Below are 15,096 nucleotides of genomic sequence, written 5' to 3'. Positions count from 1 at the left end.
TTAAGTTAAGTAGACGCATGGGAGGGCCAGAAACCTGGAGGCTTATATATTGCCCTTCCCAACACTATAAGATTAAAAGTTACAATTTATCTTACACTGACTAGACGGCAACCTTTCAAAATATACAATATGATATCGTTTCCGCGAGCATCATTTCCGTCGTGCCGCTGTTGGGAGTACGAGGTTGACCACGGCGTTTGACCCGGCCTGCACCACGACGTTCCCGTGTCCATGTAGCCTGGTCTCACTCACAGTCGCTCGGCCAGCTAAGGCAAACAGAAAGGCGTAACGTCATCAAATGTCATAGCTTTACGTGCACCAGAAAAAGTGATGATTATGATATGCATTAATACATGCACAACGTTACAGTTCGGAATAACGCACTGCGTTCGTCTTTGCGAGTTTCGTCCATAGTTGCTGGCGCGTGCGTCATAAGGAGGAGGTCACTGCCTTCGTGCGTGAGAATAGAAAATTGCTAAAAAAACTTCAACGCAACAATGTTTGGAACAGTCCTACACAATCAAAACCACGATCATAACCGTGTTTTTCAGGTCTTCTCGTCACCAATGTCTAGTTGATCATGTCTCTAAAGGCAAACCGAACCGAACCGAACCTAAAGGCGAACCGCACTATTTAGTTACATCTGAACTATAAGCTATTAACGGTGCACACCTGAGTTCTTCCGCGACCAGAAGAATTTTGGATCAATTTTGGAGTAACATTAAAGAGGTGGACGAAAGCAAAATCGGTAAGCCTTGTGGCTGAAGAGATATCCTTCTATCCCATATACAGTTATTACCTTCAGAATTATTCCCCGGAAAAGACGGTTACTAGACTTGAGGACGTGCAGCTCGAATAGAAACGCGAAATAATCTGGTATATGTCCCCTTGTGGAAGTAAAACGTGCATAGTGCTGGTGGGGGCCGGTTGTGTGTGATAAGTCTGTGAAGAAATGCGAATGGCAACATATTATCTCCTACAAGTTGGCCAACAAGTTTTTGCCGTACTGTTTGATACGTAAGGAATGAGGTCAAATGATACAAATTTATCACAGGCTACTAATTTTACACCTACAATAGGACTTTGCACTACTAGTATATAGTAAAAAATCTAATTCTAGCCATGCGCTGCATCATATTCACATCGAACGGAAATCCCTTAGGATTTAGGGACAGTTTACAATGATACAATGATAGCTGTGAATACTGTATAGATGTACCTGCTGCAACAATCCTAACATGCATCAGTGAAATTATCTTAAGTTCAGCAAAACACTTCAGACTATCCAATAGCGTTACGCCTGGCCATGGCAGGGATTCCCCCTGACGTCATGGTGCTATTTTCAGTACCTGGCCACGACAAGCACTCAGCAAGATGGCGTCTGAACTAAAACTGCTAAAGTCTAACAGGGAGGAGCTTGTGGGAAAGATTCGGTTAGTCACACATTTCCTAGACAGGCTGCTTCAGCACGATGAGATAGTTCAGGAGGAGTACGACAATGTTGTGGCGGAGAAGACTCCACAGGACAAGGCCAGGGCTCTCCTGGATGTAGTGGCGGCAAAGGGCCGGGGGGCTTTCTGCCATTTTCGAGAGCACTTGAAGAAGGTCAACCCAGAACTGGAGGAGGTGTTAAATAGGTATGTGTTTTTTTATCTGTCCACAGACTGTGAACTTAACCTCTGACAAAAGACAAACACCCTACAAACTGACGAAGTAATTAGATACCTTTTAATATAAAGTAAAAATGCCTTATTCGATGTTGCCATGCATATTTTGCGTACTACAAACAAAAGCAGCAGTTTGAAAAGCATGGTAACTCAGTGAGGATAGGGTTACATTGTACCTTGTTGACGATCACAACACACAAGTAACACCTGAAACCGTACTCTGAGAGGTCACGGTGTGAGTCATTGCTTTGTCGCTAATCATATACTAGTATTACGTAGGCATTGTACATACTATTAGGCAATAACAGAACTATTGGCTTATAACGTCGTGCCAGGTGTAGAATACCCTACGATATAAATGATATAATAACAAAATATGTCCAGTCTTCATGTAACATAATAGGATGAAACAGTCCTGAAAAAAAGGCGGTAAGGAAAGAAGCACACGTATTTGTGCAAGCATAACGTCAATGTCGACATGTTCCGTTTCCAGGTGTGCAAAACACAACCTGCCATTCAAGCTGTACTGTGAGGACTGTGGGACGTTGTTGTGCCGTGCTTGTCGCTCAAAAGAACACAAAGACCACAGGTAAAGTGACGATTGTAGACGTTGCCTCGTTGAATAGTATTGCTCTACGGTCAATACATCAAATACCGCCCTGTTCCATATTTTCTGGTTTAGGTTTTCTACGTAGGTAAATGTCATTGCCCTAACGCAATAAGTTGTTATAGCTTAATAAGTGGACTCCAATTGTCAGGAGTTTATTGAGGTGATGGATTTTGCGTATTAGGATTTTGCAAAAGCATACCATAGTTATTTCACCTATTTATTTTTATTTTCCTGGTCATGTTTAGCCAGGGTGGCCCAGCTCAGAATATATTTTGTGCCGTTATCTAGATGCACGTCTCTGGTGGCAGAAGGAGACGCCATCCGCCGCCAGTTCACGGCCTTCAAGAGAGAGAACCGGAAGATTCTCATTGAGCGCAACAAAATGTTGGATGGTTACGATGTCGAAATCATGCGAAGGGAGGCAGACGACAGAGCAGAGGTTCTCAAGGAGGGACTTTGTGCAAAGGTAGATGAAGAACGCCGCTGGTTTTTCAAGCAACTCGGTGACGGCCCACTAAGCCCTGCACGAAGCGCCTCGAGTATTGCCGACTCTGGAAGCGTGGCGGGATCAGAGGCGAATGACATCTCAGATGCTGGAGACCAAACAACCAAACCTCTCTCATTTTCCTCAACTCAAAACCAAGATGCAGAGTTGCATGGAGATGATGATGATAAGACGTGTGTAACTGAAGACCAGGCGACTCTGTGTGATGAATTGGAGACCGTTCATCTTGACGCAGATGACAGCTCGGACATGCTGGAAGACGTTTCCTTGCCATATGAGGGCAACACACGGAACGGAGCGACTGGCATACAAACCCCGAGACAGTCTCCAACAGTTGATTTCCTCCACTCATTCGGAGTGTCTGGACGCAAAGAAGGCCAATTCAGGTCCCCGGATGGTATGACGATCTGCCCCAAAGGAAGAATCATTGTAGCTGACAAATGGAATCATCGGGTTCAGCTGTTCGACATAAACGGAACATGGGAGAGTGAGATATCAACAAGAAAATGGGGTTCCGCCCGCCCAAGCTCTGTTGTGTTTTGCTCTTTGAGTCCGCCTGGAGACGTACTTGTCACGTGCACTGGTATAGGAAAAATGCTTCAGCTATCTTTAAGCTCAAAGGTTTTCTCAAAACTGTCTCTCGCGGGATGCAGGGGTGTAGCTGCTTTGGACGGAGGCCGCACATTGTTTATCTCTGAACAAGAGAATAACACAGTTCACATACTCACGAGAGCAAAGAATCCAGCAGATGAAAAAGTCGCGTACAATACGACCAACAAACTGAAAGGTCCTTTCTACAAGCCGCAGAACGTCAACACCGACGGCCTTTCCAATATCTATGTCTCTGACATTGGCGACCGCACAGTAAAAGTTCTGGACAAAGAAGGGTACATGAAAGGCACCATCGGTAAGGACATTCTCCGGTATCCTACAGGGGTATGTGTTGACAAAGAGGGCAATATCATCGTATCAGACATGGTGAAAAACACGTTGGAGATCTTTGCAAGTGACGGGCATCATTTGAACACCCTCATCCCCGAGCAAGGCGGTCTGAAGGCACCACAGGAGATTGCTCTCACACCAGACGGGACGAAGTTGGTCGTCGTGGACCGCGGAAACGATCGCGTTCGGGTCTACAGGTACAACCAAGGTGGAGAAGACCACGTTCTTACAAACAAGGACATACGGGACTGACAAACAGCACAGCAACACCCTGAATTCAGACACTACCAGCGCTCTAGATGGATACCATGTAGCAAATAGGACGGTAGAGTGCAGGGTATACAATCTTGAAGATCTATTCAACGTAGTAAATACAATCTCGACTATCAATGTAGTACTAGAATATAAAATAGGACTAGAGTGCTTAGTAAAACAAAAGGCATATAGGTAATACAAAATAATGTAACATAAATAGTGAAGCACGTAGGCAGGTAGGCATAGAGAAGCAGTTCCGAGTACACTCGTCGATTCTTACACGTTACACAGAGCAAGAGAGATTTTTTTAGTATACACTGCAAGTATACAGAGGGTACTAACAGGATTCTTCATAGTACGTATAATGTAGAATCTAGATTTATATTATAGCACATGTGTGCATATGTTCATTCAACGATAATGTAGGGATGTATATAACAGTAATACGATGTCTATCAACTGGTATGTAGTTGGTTTGTACAAGTTTTAAAATGTATTTATGATATACTAACTTTTGGTTTTACGTATGTAATGAAATAAGTAAAGAATGTACTTGTGAGTACTTAAATCTGTTCTTCTTGATAGCAGTCAGTGTATAGAAGAACAACAAATTTGTAAGTTTTAACTAAAATTAAAATTAAGAAAATTATTATGAAAATTTTAAAGTCAGTCAATACTGTACATATTGCTGCTTGTAGTCGAAACTTCGGCTTGCTTACTTTCAAATATCTTACTCAAATGTTTGTTATACAAAAATGGCAAGGTAGTTGTTGTAGAAGTAATGCTATTTCAATGTTTGTATATTTAGCTATTGTAACTCTGTGTAAGGTATAGTAAACTACTGTCAGGACAGGAGTAGTCTCATGCATGTCAATAGAAAATAGATGATATGTATACATGAGAGGTGAAGTGCATGTTTTGTTGTTGTTGTTTTTTTGCAAAGGTTTCAAGTAACTTGGCTACTCAACCGTAGTACTAGTAAGGGGATGCTTCTATCAACATAAGATTTTGTTACTTATGTTACGATGTCTTTATGTTATAGCATTTGATGTGCTCAATTTCCGGTGTGACATTATGCGGCGCCTTCCGCGTCCGCATTGAGCGGAAACATTTTGCCCTAGTGAAACTACCCCTTCCCCCCCCCTCCTGAAACAATTCTACTCAGTGCATGTATCGCTTTAACAAAGATAGAATAGGTTATAACCCTGTCCTTTGGCTAACTCCCGAAAACGGATGGTAGAACAGACGGCGAGGACTCTTCCGTTCTGATTTTGATAGGGGTGTTGGGTGGGAAATTGGTCATGTGCTTCCAACATCATCTTTTTTTATTACTTTGTGTTACATTTTTAGCATCACCAACTATGTATGTATGTTAGCATCACCAACTATGTATGTGTATTTTGCCATACGATGTATTCGCTACATCTGTTGCGCAATAAAGTTCTTCTTCTTCTGTATTTCCTTCGTATTGGATTCATGTTTGTTAACAGTTAATATCCTCTCATTATGTGTAACAGTTAAGTGGTAGCTTTAAAATAAGTCTTAGATACTTGAGTGCGCTACCACTTTGTGTTCATCATCTTCAGTACTGCTAAGCCTTCTAAAAAGACGATTACTAGCAGCTGCGCATTAGTACTGTGTGCAAAGTGCAAACAAAGGGTATGGTAGGGGTGGACGTGGACAAGTGCAAAGACAGGACAAGTGAGATCAGTGGTGCTAGTGTTACACGTATTTACATATGTACAAGGACCGGGAAGCAGCTCAATGCAGCGAAGCCCGTCCCAGCTCTGCTTTGAACTGGGAGATGGACTTCGCCTCCGCCACACTGGGCTCAAGTTCATTCCACTCCTTGATGGTGCGAGGGAAGAACGAGAGCCTGTAATAGTTGTTCTTACTCGCGATGGTCTGCAGCTTTAAAGCGTGATTAGTGCGGCGGGAGCATCGAGCTGCCGGGACGAGGGACGAGGTGTGGGGGACAGAGATGGTGTTGTGCAGGACTTTGAACATTGTTGTGAGCCTGGCCACTTTTCGGCGGTGTTGTAGAGATTTCCATCCCAGGTTACCTAGCATCTCAGTAACAGAGGCCGTGCGTCTGTAGTTGTTATATACGTACCTGGCAGCTCTACGCTGCACTGCCTCCATTCTACCTACCTGATCGGAAGTATGGGGGTCCCAAACTGGGCAAGCGTACTCCAGTGTGGGTCTGACTAAGGCCATGTAGGCACGTTGTTTGGCCTCCACACTGGCAATCCGCAGGTTTCGGCGCAGCATACCTAGCGTTCTGTTGGCTTTGGCCGTTACGTTGTCAACATGGGGGTTCCAGGAGAGGTTTGAAGTAATGGTTACGCCCAGATATTTGGCCTTACTTACCTTAGTTAGGGGGGATCCATGAAGGGTGTAGGAGTAGTTGATGGGTTTTTTTGTGGAAGGGACAGACATGACTTCGCATTTGGAGGGATTGAACTTCATGAGCCACATTGTCTCCCATTTACAGATATTATCTACATCATGTTGCAGTTTGTCACAATGTTGTGTCTCCCGTATTGCCATCTGCAGTATACAATCGTCGGCAAATAATCTTACCTTGGCGTGTATCGCGTGTACCGCGTGTTGTACTATTCGTTCTTAATGTGTGAACAATAAAAAGATAACAACGTACTGCGCCTACTAGTAGTGCTCCGGACATGTTTCTCGTGCAGGTTCGGGTACTGTCCGACGTGGCTGACGTCCGTTTTGTCCAGCTTGTCGGCCAGCCAGGGGTAGTTCTCCTGCAGGGCATGTCGGAAGGAGCGGTAGGCGTGAGGTCCTCTCAGCACCAACAGGTCCAACATGATCCACACCTTGTCTCGCCTGGTCGTGCCCGAACACGTTCTGTCCATGTCGTCTTCACTGCGGATATATAAAAAAAATGATAACAAGGCGTGCTAAAAGTATACATTAAACAAGAGTTCCGAGATCTTGTACCTCCGTGAAATATGGGCTCGATATGTAAATGTAAATTTCGTCCTTAATTATGCAAATGACCTCTACATTAACAGAATAGATGCATCGTGAAGTTAACTTTTAATTAACTTACACATATCCCAAGTTTGAAAATACCATCATTTACAAATTACCGCTAAGGAATCATAGAATTTTCAGATTAATTATGCAGATTAGGCCCGTATTTGCATAATTAGTATCCGTTGATGCCTGGCTGAGAGAATGACAGGATATTTCATAAATGTACTTACACTTACTGCTGGTTGTTGAGTATGTAATGTGTTAACTGTGTTTTATCCCGTATTACCTGTGTTCCTAAGAATACTTAAGAATCTGTGTTTCAATGAATCCATGTTCACTCTCATTTCTTTTATTAAGTATCGCGCGTTGCATTGGTAAGAAGACACGCTAGGTGGCGCTATTTTTGGATACCGCCGTCGACTATCTCCATATTTTCGTCTTCACTGAGGATAAAAATGACGACAAACTAGAAAATGCATGATGTTAAGCACATTACACAGGAACACCAACATCGGCTTGTTTCATAATTTTATCTTTTCACAACAAATGCCTTCTATCCAACAACGCCTATTCATAGTAAATGTTTCTTTAATACAGTACTGACGTCACCTATTCAAAATGGCAGCCGTCCTTGTACTGGAGGTCACGCCCCCTCCCCGAACAAAGTTCAAACGAGCCAAAGCCTACACACTGTTACATCTCTGTTGCGTCATACACGGAGTGACTTTCTCTGTCGTCTGTGTCTCCAAAATGTGAACTTAGTTCAGGCTCATCCTTCTGACTTACCGTTAAACATTACGTATAGAAACTTAAAGATTAGAAAGTTTTGCAGTTTGTGCCTCGGACATTCAATCGTCGCCACCGCCATGGCTCTGAGCAAGCCCAGCGGCACGGGTTTGGTCTACACCCCAGGCACGGTCAGGGGCGCCAAACTGGCAGCTCTGCTAGTCGACGAAGGGACTGCGGTTGTCAGGAAAATATTTGAGGACGAAGTCCTGAAAATGAATCCTCCAAGTCTTTGTGATCAGCTAAGGAAGCACAAGAGATATCTTTGTGGGTTGCGCTACTTAAATGCTGGTCAGAGGAAAACATTGTATCCAGCAAACGGCAATGTACCTAATACTGCACAGGGGTTTGACATATCCCTCTTAGAACTCCTGTTGAAAGAACTCGGAGCAAATGCGCCATACTCAGGCGAACGGGACAGACTCCGGCGGTTCAGAAACGACAATTACGGACACATTTCAAGCACGGACTTGTCTGAAGCAGACTTCAACAAACTGTGGGGGGAACTGGCTGGTATCCTGATTGCCCTCGGTGGAGATAGAGACAAGATTTCAGAAAGACTCAACTCCAACTTCGAACTGCTAGAGCGACAGCACAAGGAAGATCTGGAGGTCAAAGACCTGTTGCTAGCTCAGGAACGGAGTCTACGGAAAGGGCAAGAACAAGTTTTAGATCAGGGAAACAGTCTGCTAAAGGGTCAAGATCAACTTTTGGCCAAAGGAGAAAGTCTGAAAAAGCAAGGCGACAGTCTTAAAAGGGGACAAGATCATATTTCAAAGACACTTCTAGCTCAAGGAGAGATTCAGAAAAAAAGGCAAGAAGAAGTTTTGAATCAGGGAAAGAGTCTGCTAAATGGACAAAAAACGCTATTGGCCCAAATAGAAAGCCAGAGAAAAGAAAGTTTGGATCAAGGGGAAAGTCTGAAGAAAGAACATGGCGAGATAAAAAGTTTGTTAGAGGAAGTTCGCGATGCCTAGAGCCCAGGACCAAACTCCGGACAACGTGATGAAGATTCAAGTTCGAAGAAAGGTAAGATTTATCACAACAATTGTCGCAAGATGTGTGATAATGTTGTCACTGAATAAATGATATTTGAACATTGGACTGGCAATACAAATTTGGAGCCTATCAACCTCAGACACCCAATAGTTTTAGTAGGTCATCTCTTTCTGACAGGGTTTTGGCAGATTGAAGAGATTTGATGGAAAACCTCCTGAGTTGGAATGGTGAAACTCTCTGACTTGAAAGTCCGAAAATTGGACCGTCACCTACCTACCAGTCATGCTACTAACCTTTAGACGCATACATGAACAGTATTGTTTTACACCAACAAATTGTTTGCAGTATGATTAATATTTAATAATCTGCACACTATACAGAATTGGCTGACGTGGCTGATGACGTCATCGCCTGTCTTAAGGACCTGTACGCTACCGAGTATGCGCACGTGCGGCCTCTTCCGTGGTGCGAAGACCTCAACCTGCTTCTTGGAGACGTCTACACCAACCTGCAGCTCCAGCGTAGGGACGGTAGGGGGCGCTTTTGGGACACAGGCAATGTCGTTAGCTTATCTGATATTTACAACAATACAAAGGCAGGTGACGATAGTCAAGTTAGTTCAGCTGTCAGAAAGATACGTGTCGAGGGGGACCCGGGTATTGGGAAGTCGTGCTCTTGTCAGAAACTTGCTTATGATTGGTCCTGTGGGAAACTGGACAGGTTTAAGGTTGTGTTCTTCCTGGAAATGCGACACTTAGCTGGGAAGGTAGAAGATGGGATATTTAAGCAGCTCCTACCAAAGGATACAAAGACGACCCCAGACCAGGTCTGGTCCTACATCCAACAGAACCAGGATGATGTTCTCTTCGTCCTAGACGGTCTAGATGAGCTTAGTCAGGCAGCCTGGGAAGTCACAGATGTGGTGGACTTGATTCAAGGTAAAATCCTCAGGAACTGTCATGTCCTGGTGACCTCCAGGCCGTACCACTGTGTCAAAGACCTGGCGAAATGTCACCAGTTCTACAGAATAGTAGGCTATAGTGAGAAAAACTCAGAGGAGTTCATACGCAAATACTTTTACGAATTCCCAGAGTCTGCCTCAAAACTAGTGGAACAGCTTTACTGGAACAGAAATCTGTCAAGGCTAGTGGTGAATCCCCTCAACAACATGCTTATATGCGTTGTCTTCGAAGATAACAACAAGCAATTGCCTTCTAGCAAAGCTGAATTGTATGAAATGATTGTACTTTCAGTTGCTAAGCGATTCTGTTCGAAGAATGCTCTTCCGGTGGAAGGTGATGAACTTCCTCCTGACATAGACGCAGCCTTGCGAGGCCTAGGGAAACTGTCCTGGGAGGGGCTAGTAGAGCAGGAGCAGCTCCAGTTTAACATAGCTGAGATCACAAAAAAGTATGGCACGAACGCCAATAACATGTTGAACATGGGCCTCCTGACTAGAGATTACTCTTTCTCCAGAATCGAACACACCTGCTTCTGCGCTTTCCTGCACAAAACGTTTCAGGAATACATGGCAGTCCGCTATATCAGTGGCCTGTTCACGGATGGAAGTAGCAGAGAAGAAGGGATGAAATGTCTTCGTAGGTTATTTGGTTTGACGACGTCAACCGCTACTGGTGTTAATAGGGAACTGATTTTAAATAGTCGGCACAAATACTGGGAGGTTCAGGACTGGTTACTTTTGATCCTAGGTGAGAATGCAGGCCCGTTGTTTGACATGTTTGCAGAAGAACTAAACAAAGTTCAGAATGATATACACAGGGACGTTTTGTCGTTTGTGTGTATCACGTGGCTCGGGAGAACCTTTGCAGGTGTTAAAATGGCTGAGATTGTGGCACCTTGTCTGCCTCAGCACGCAACTAACAACCTGGGTGATTTTAGTAACGACTATGACAAGTGTAGAGATTGGTTGGTAGGTTTGGCACACGTACTGACCTGTCAAAAGAAACTAACTGTTAGTACCAACACAAGGTTGATTCGGCACCTGACAGTCAACTGCAGAATAGGATCTCCAAATAAGGATAAACTTGATGTCTTGGAAAAAACATTATCGGATTACGACGCATTGCGTTCTGTTACATTACTTGAGCCAGGCGGTGATCCGTGGTTATTAGGTGACCATACTTTCTCCCCACTGCGCACATTCATACCTCGGTGTGGAACAGGGCGTGTGTCCATTTATATCGACTATTTTTATTCCCGTTATCTGTCACTGTTAAGCTCGTTGGCACATCTTTCCGTGGGATCAAGAGTTGAACATATCAGAATCACTCAAGATAGTCCTCTGGGACTGCCAGGTTTATTTGGGGCTACACCTGATGTAGAATATGACAGGCTGTTTGCCCGAATGATTGAACATCAGAATTACCTCCGGTCCATAAGGCTAGAGATTAGTGCGTGGACCCATGACACCAGGGGGTTCGGTAACGTACCAGCGACCCTACAGAGCATCTCAGAACACACAACACTTGAGCACGTAGAGTTCGAGCTTCCAGGGTACGATGTATGGCTTAGCCCATTACCATCTGTGAGTTTAGTTCGCAAAAGAAATGATCATGAGACGTTTGATGTGGAACCAATGGTTCAGGAACTCACAGAATGTATAAAGAAAAACAATGTGCTTAAAACATTAAGGCTTAGATGGAAACTCTGGGATCCTCATGTTGGAAATTTAACGCTAACAATTTACCATGGAGCCTGCAGCAACCAGTCCCTCTCCAACCTGTGTTCAGCGATTCAGAAAAACCGAACTCTGGAGACGCTGGAGATCGTGGGGATGTTTTCCGACTCTCAGTCAGGGCGACAGGAAATGATGATTGCCGAGTTATTGGGTAATAAACCTAGCAACTATAAGGAGCTCAGCATAACTATGTTAGACCGGTCGACCCAGCCCCTGTAAAGAATACTGTCATGTTTCCGATTGTTGTCTGTTGCAACAGCAATAAACCATCTGTGGAACCCAACGGGACATCATAATATAATAGCAGTAGAGAACACAAGCGGCACTCATTTCTCACAGAGGACCAGTTGAAGTGCACCTAACAAAAGTTTAACCATGTGACCTTATTATATGTACCTTTGAAGTACGTACATATATGTACATGTACTAGTCAGATGAAGCTATCTGCTTCATAAAAACAAAGTAACTTTCTATGTGTTTTACCATCTAGTAATTGACTAAATTGTCTTCCTATTTGATAGCATTGAAGTTCTAACTTATAAGTGATTCAGGCAAAATATGATTTTTATGTCAGTATGATCCAAGTATGATAAAAGCTTGTTTCATACTGAATTTCAAACTAAGGTTATTTCAAACTCAATGTAAATGTATGTGCTTTCGTATCGAGATTTTAAAATGTCTATTAGGATGCAAATATGGTAACCGACAACAAAAATGTTATCTTTGACAAGAGCACGACAAGTACCCACCTTTATCTGGTATCACAAAACTTTTCTTCAGTTATATGTCATATATCTTATTAGGTGCCCCTGCCTCCACATTGTAATATACTGAAACTGTACTGTATATTATTTGATTGTCCTTATTGTATTATTTCCATTTTCTGTGTACTTTATTTATCGATTACATTTAATGTTGTTTAGTTTAGAGGAGGAGGGCCTTGTGTAAGCTTTTCTTTTCATGCTTCTTCCCTCCTCCTGCACCTGTTTTTATCATTGTTTTGTATAATACTTTCAGTTATTGTTTAGTGTGTAAATCAATACACTGTAAAATCAAAATCAAGATTAGTGCAATAACCCATGTCTTTATAAGTGGAGAGAAAATGGAAATTGCATCACTATCATTTCTGTTATATGTATGTAGACAATGAAGAAAAGATGCAAACGTATGTATATGTATCTACCAAGGCTCATTCTAGTTCATTTAAAAAGTTACACTTACAATTAGAGATGGCTTGTTTCCCGGCATTTTACTTGACAACACAATATGTGCATTCCCTAGTATAGTTTGCTTATAGTTTCTTTACAAGTTTGTTCACAGTCGTGGGTGTAAGTTGACTAACTTGTTGTAAATATTGCCTACTGTTGACCATAAGGATGCCAAAGTAATGTAAAACATGTACCTGCTGCAGTGACAACGTTGTTTATTGTATAAAAACAGTATAAACGATGACAGTAACCACCATCAACCAATAGTTAAACACATCACTCACTCACTCACTATCCCGTAGCTGCAGTTTGTATGGATGTGAAAGTAACGTCAGAAACTAAAACTGCAAAATAAAATCTATGGTCTGCCGACCTGCTCAATCTTACTGTACGATTGTTACTAACCTGAAGATACTCTCTTGGTACAGGTAGTGGATGACGTCATGTACATTAAGAGAGTCCAGTAGGTCAGTCCGGTTACGGATAAGGCGTTCTACGTCCGCGGCCTCCATTTTGATGGTGGAACACCCCCTGAAAACTGTTAATAATTGTCAATGATTGTACTATATCGAACCGAGCTTATTTTCTAAAAAAAAAGACAACAAATAACAAATGCCATTCCATTTTTTAAACATTTACATATACAAAGAAAACTATTTTCCTCTTTTAATCACACAAAACGCACATTACAGTGTGTTGTATTCTTGTTTTAGTTCCCCTTTTATCGGTACAAACACAGCACTAGCACTAGATACACACTAGTTTTGTAGCAGTGTACTTTTGTTACGTATATCGACCTTTGACAGTCGGGTGACCACCTGACGCAGATGCAGCTAACCATGAGTCATACATTAAAGCAAGCACTGTCGATTCACCGTTTTGCATTGTAGAATGCCCTCTTTTCTAGGCCAACCACACCGATCCCCAGTCACCAAACATTTTCCCTCAGTACCCTAAATTGTAGCCTGTGAAACCCAAGCGCTTTGTTCGGCTCCCCAGTTAGACCGGCGAGTCAAGCTACCTGAGTTTTAAGCGTACTTTTTCCAGCGACGTCGTGAAAGTATGCTTCTAAACATACCATATACATAAAAGCTAAGTTTTGCGGATATCAGACTAGTCTATATAATATATACAGTGGGAATTACTTACTGTGGTTACTTCCGGGTTCCTAGATGCAGAAGTTCCGAACGTTATTTCAGATGGAGGGTTAGAAATCGGCGAGGAAACCTGAAAACTATTGTCTAAATGTAATAAATGTATCCTAATGTGGACTACATATGACTGGAATCTATCTATATGAAGCCTTACCGTCACTTAAAACAGAAAGTGCGTAACGTTGATTAATACACGTAACTCTATCACACTGTTGGTCATCTCATGTATAATGGGGTGGACGTGGAATTATGTTTACGAAAGACGTTGAGCACTACACAAGTATGAACATCAGCACAGCGTGGTATTAAACACCTATCAAAACTGTGCATAAATATATTGAATTGAACAAATTGTCAAATCATCAAATCCTTCAAGAAGCTGAGTATTCTTAAAACCTTTCTTACAAATCCCCCCTTCTGAAACGATTATATGGACGTGTCCTGAAAAATCCCCCGTTTGCCAATGGAAAGTCCCTACATGACGCGCCATAGAAACTTACCTGTCACCACTTGCTGTTACATCTAGCGGCGTTACTCCCTATGGTAAGTACTCTATGTTTTGCACTTCAAATTAAGCACCATATTAGTAGTAGTACACATATATCGATATAACTACATAACTGCTACTTATTTTTTCTCATGAATAGAGGCAGTATCTGATTTTTTTAAACGTTCAATTGCATTTATCTATTTATCAACTAATGTTAATGTATTGAAAATAATACATCTGTGATCAGAAAATGGGATTTTATTACTAGACGGGCAAAGTAAAATCTATAAAACCCATTGGTGTGCATTTATGTATTTATACTACATGTAGTACAGTGCAGCATAGATTGAGGTTTATAATCTTCTTCCAGCAGTTCCAGAAACTTATAAAGCATATTCATAACATCATGAGCATTTCAGCAACCCATGATCAACTTAACCATTTTATGTACAATTCTTTAGTACAATCAACTATCTACATTTCTGTGAATCGTAGGCGGGAAATTCACAGATCTTCTGATATTCTCTAATAAATGTTCTCTAATATAAAGTACCATTTACTTTTGAAGTGGTTTATTTTGATGGTATAAGGGGATGGGAAGTTTTTACCATGTTTTAAGTTTGCAATTGAAACAATTTTGTAGTACAGTGGTAGAAATACCAAACATATATCTGTGGTGTTATGAATATGATTTCATAAAAGATAAAATCACAGGGAACATTTAACTATTTTAAGTACAACAAAGTGTTCGAACCAAGAGCAGAGAAAAGCACAAAACT

The 15,096-nt window shown here is 42.2% G+C and overlaps 1 protein-coding gene and 1 pseudogene across 1 annotated transcript; both read left to right on the top strand.

Annotated features, from left to right (window-relative positions):
- The first annotated feature begins 1,374 nt into the window (after positions 1–1,374).
- LOC109471456 lies at positions 1,375–4,418 on the top strand. The gene is made up of 3 exons (XM_019770782.1): positions 1,375–1,637; positions 2,161–2,256; positions 2,566–4,418. The coding sequence occupies exons 1-3, from the start codon at positions 1,375–1,377 to the stop codon at positions 3,974–3,976; spliced, it is 1,770 nt and encodes a 589-aa protein (XP_019626341.1). The 3' UTR covers positions 3,977–4,418.
- A 3,331-nt stretch (positions 4,419–7,749) lies between these two features.
- On the top strand, positions 7,750–11,684 carry LOC109471397 (annotated as a pseudogene).
- The last annotated feature ends 3,412 nt before the right edge of the window (positions 11,685–15,096 follow it).

Source organism: Branchiostoma belcheri, unplaced genomic scaffold (assembly GCF_001625305.1).
Source record: "Branchiostoma belcheri isolate BF01 breed outbred unplaced genomic scaffold, Haploidv18h27 scaffold25, whole genome shotgun sequence".
Taxonomy (NCBI): Eukaryota; Metazoa; Chordata; class Leptocardii; order Amphioxiformes; family Branchiostomatidae; genus Branchiostoma; species Branchiostoma belcheri.
This window is presented reverse-complemented; position numbering and strand designations above follow the sequence as displayed.

What these genes read in the sequence shown, in the direction of transcription:
- LOC109471456 (XM_019770782.1), top strand. Translation starts at nt 1,375, where the DNA reads ATGGCGTCTGAACTAAAACTGCTAAAGTCTAACAGGGAGGAGCTTGTG. An exon ending in CTGGAGGAGGTGTTAAATAG is followed by an intron (nt 1,638 to 2,160) that starts GTATGTGTTTTT and finishes TTCCGTTTCCAG; the next exon opens with GTGTGCAAAACACAACCTGC. An exon ending in AAAGAACACAAAGACCACAG is followed by an intron (nt 2,257 to 2,565) that starts GTAAAGTGACGA and finishes GCCGTTATCTAG; the next exon opens with ATGCACGTCTCTGGTGGCAG.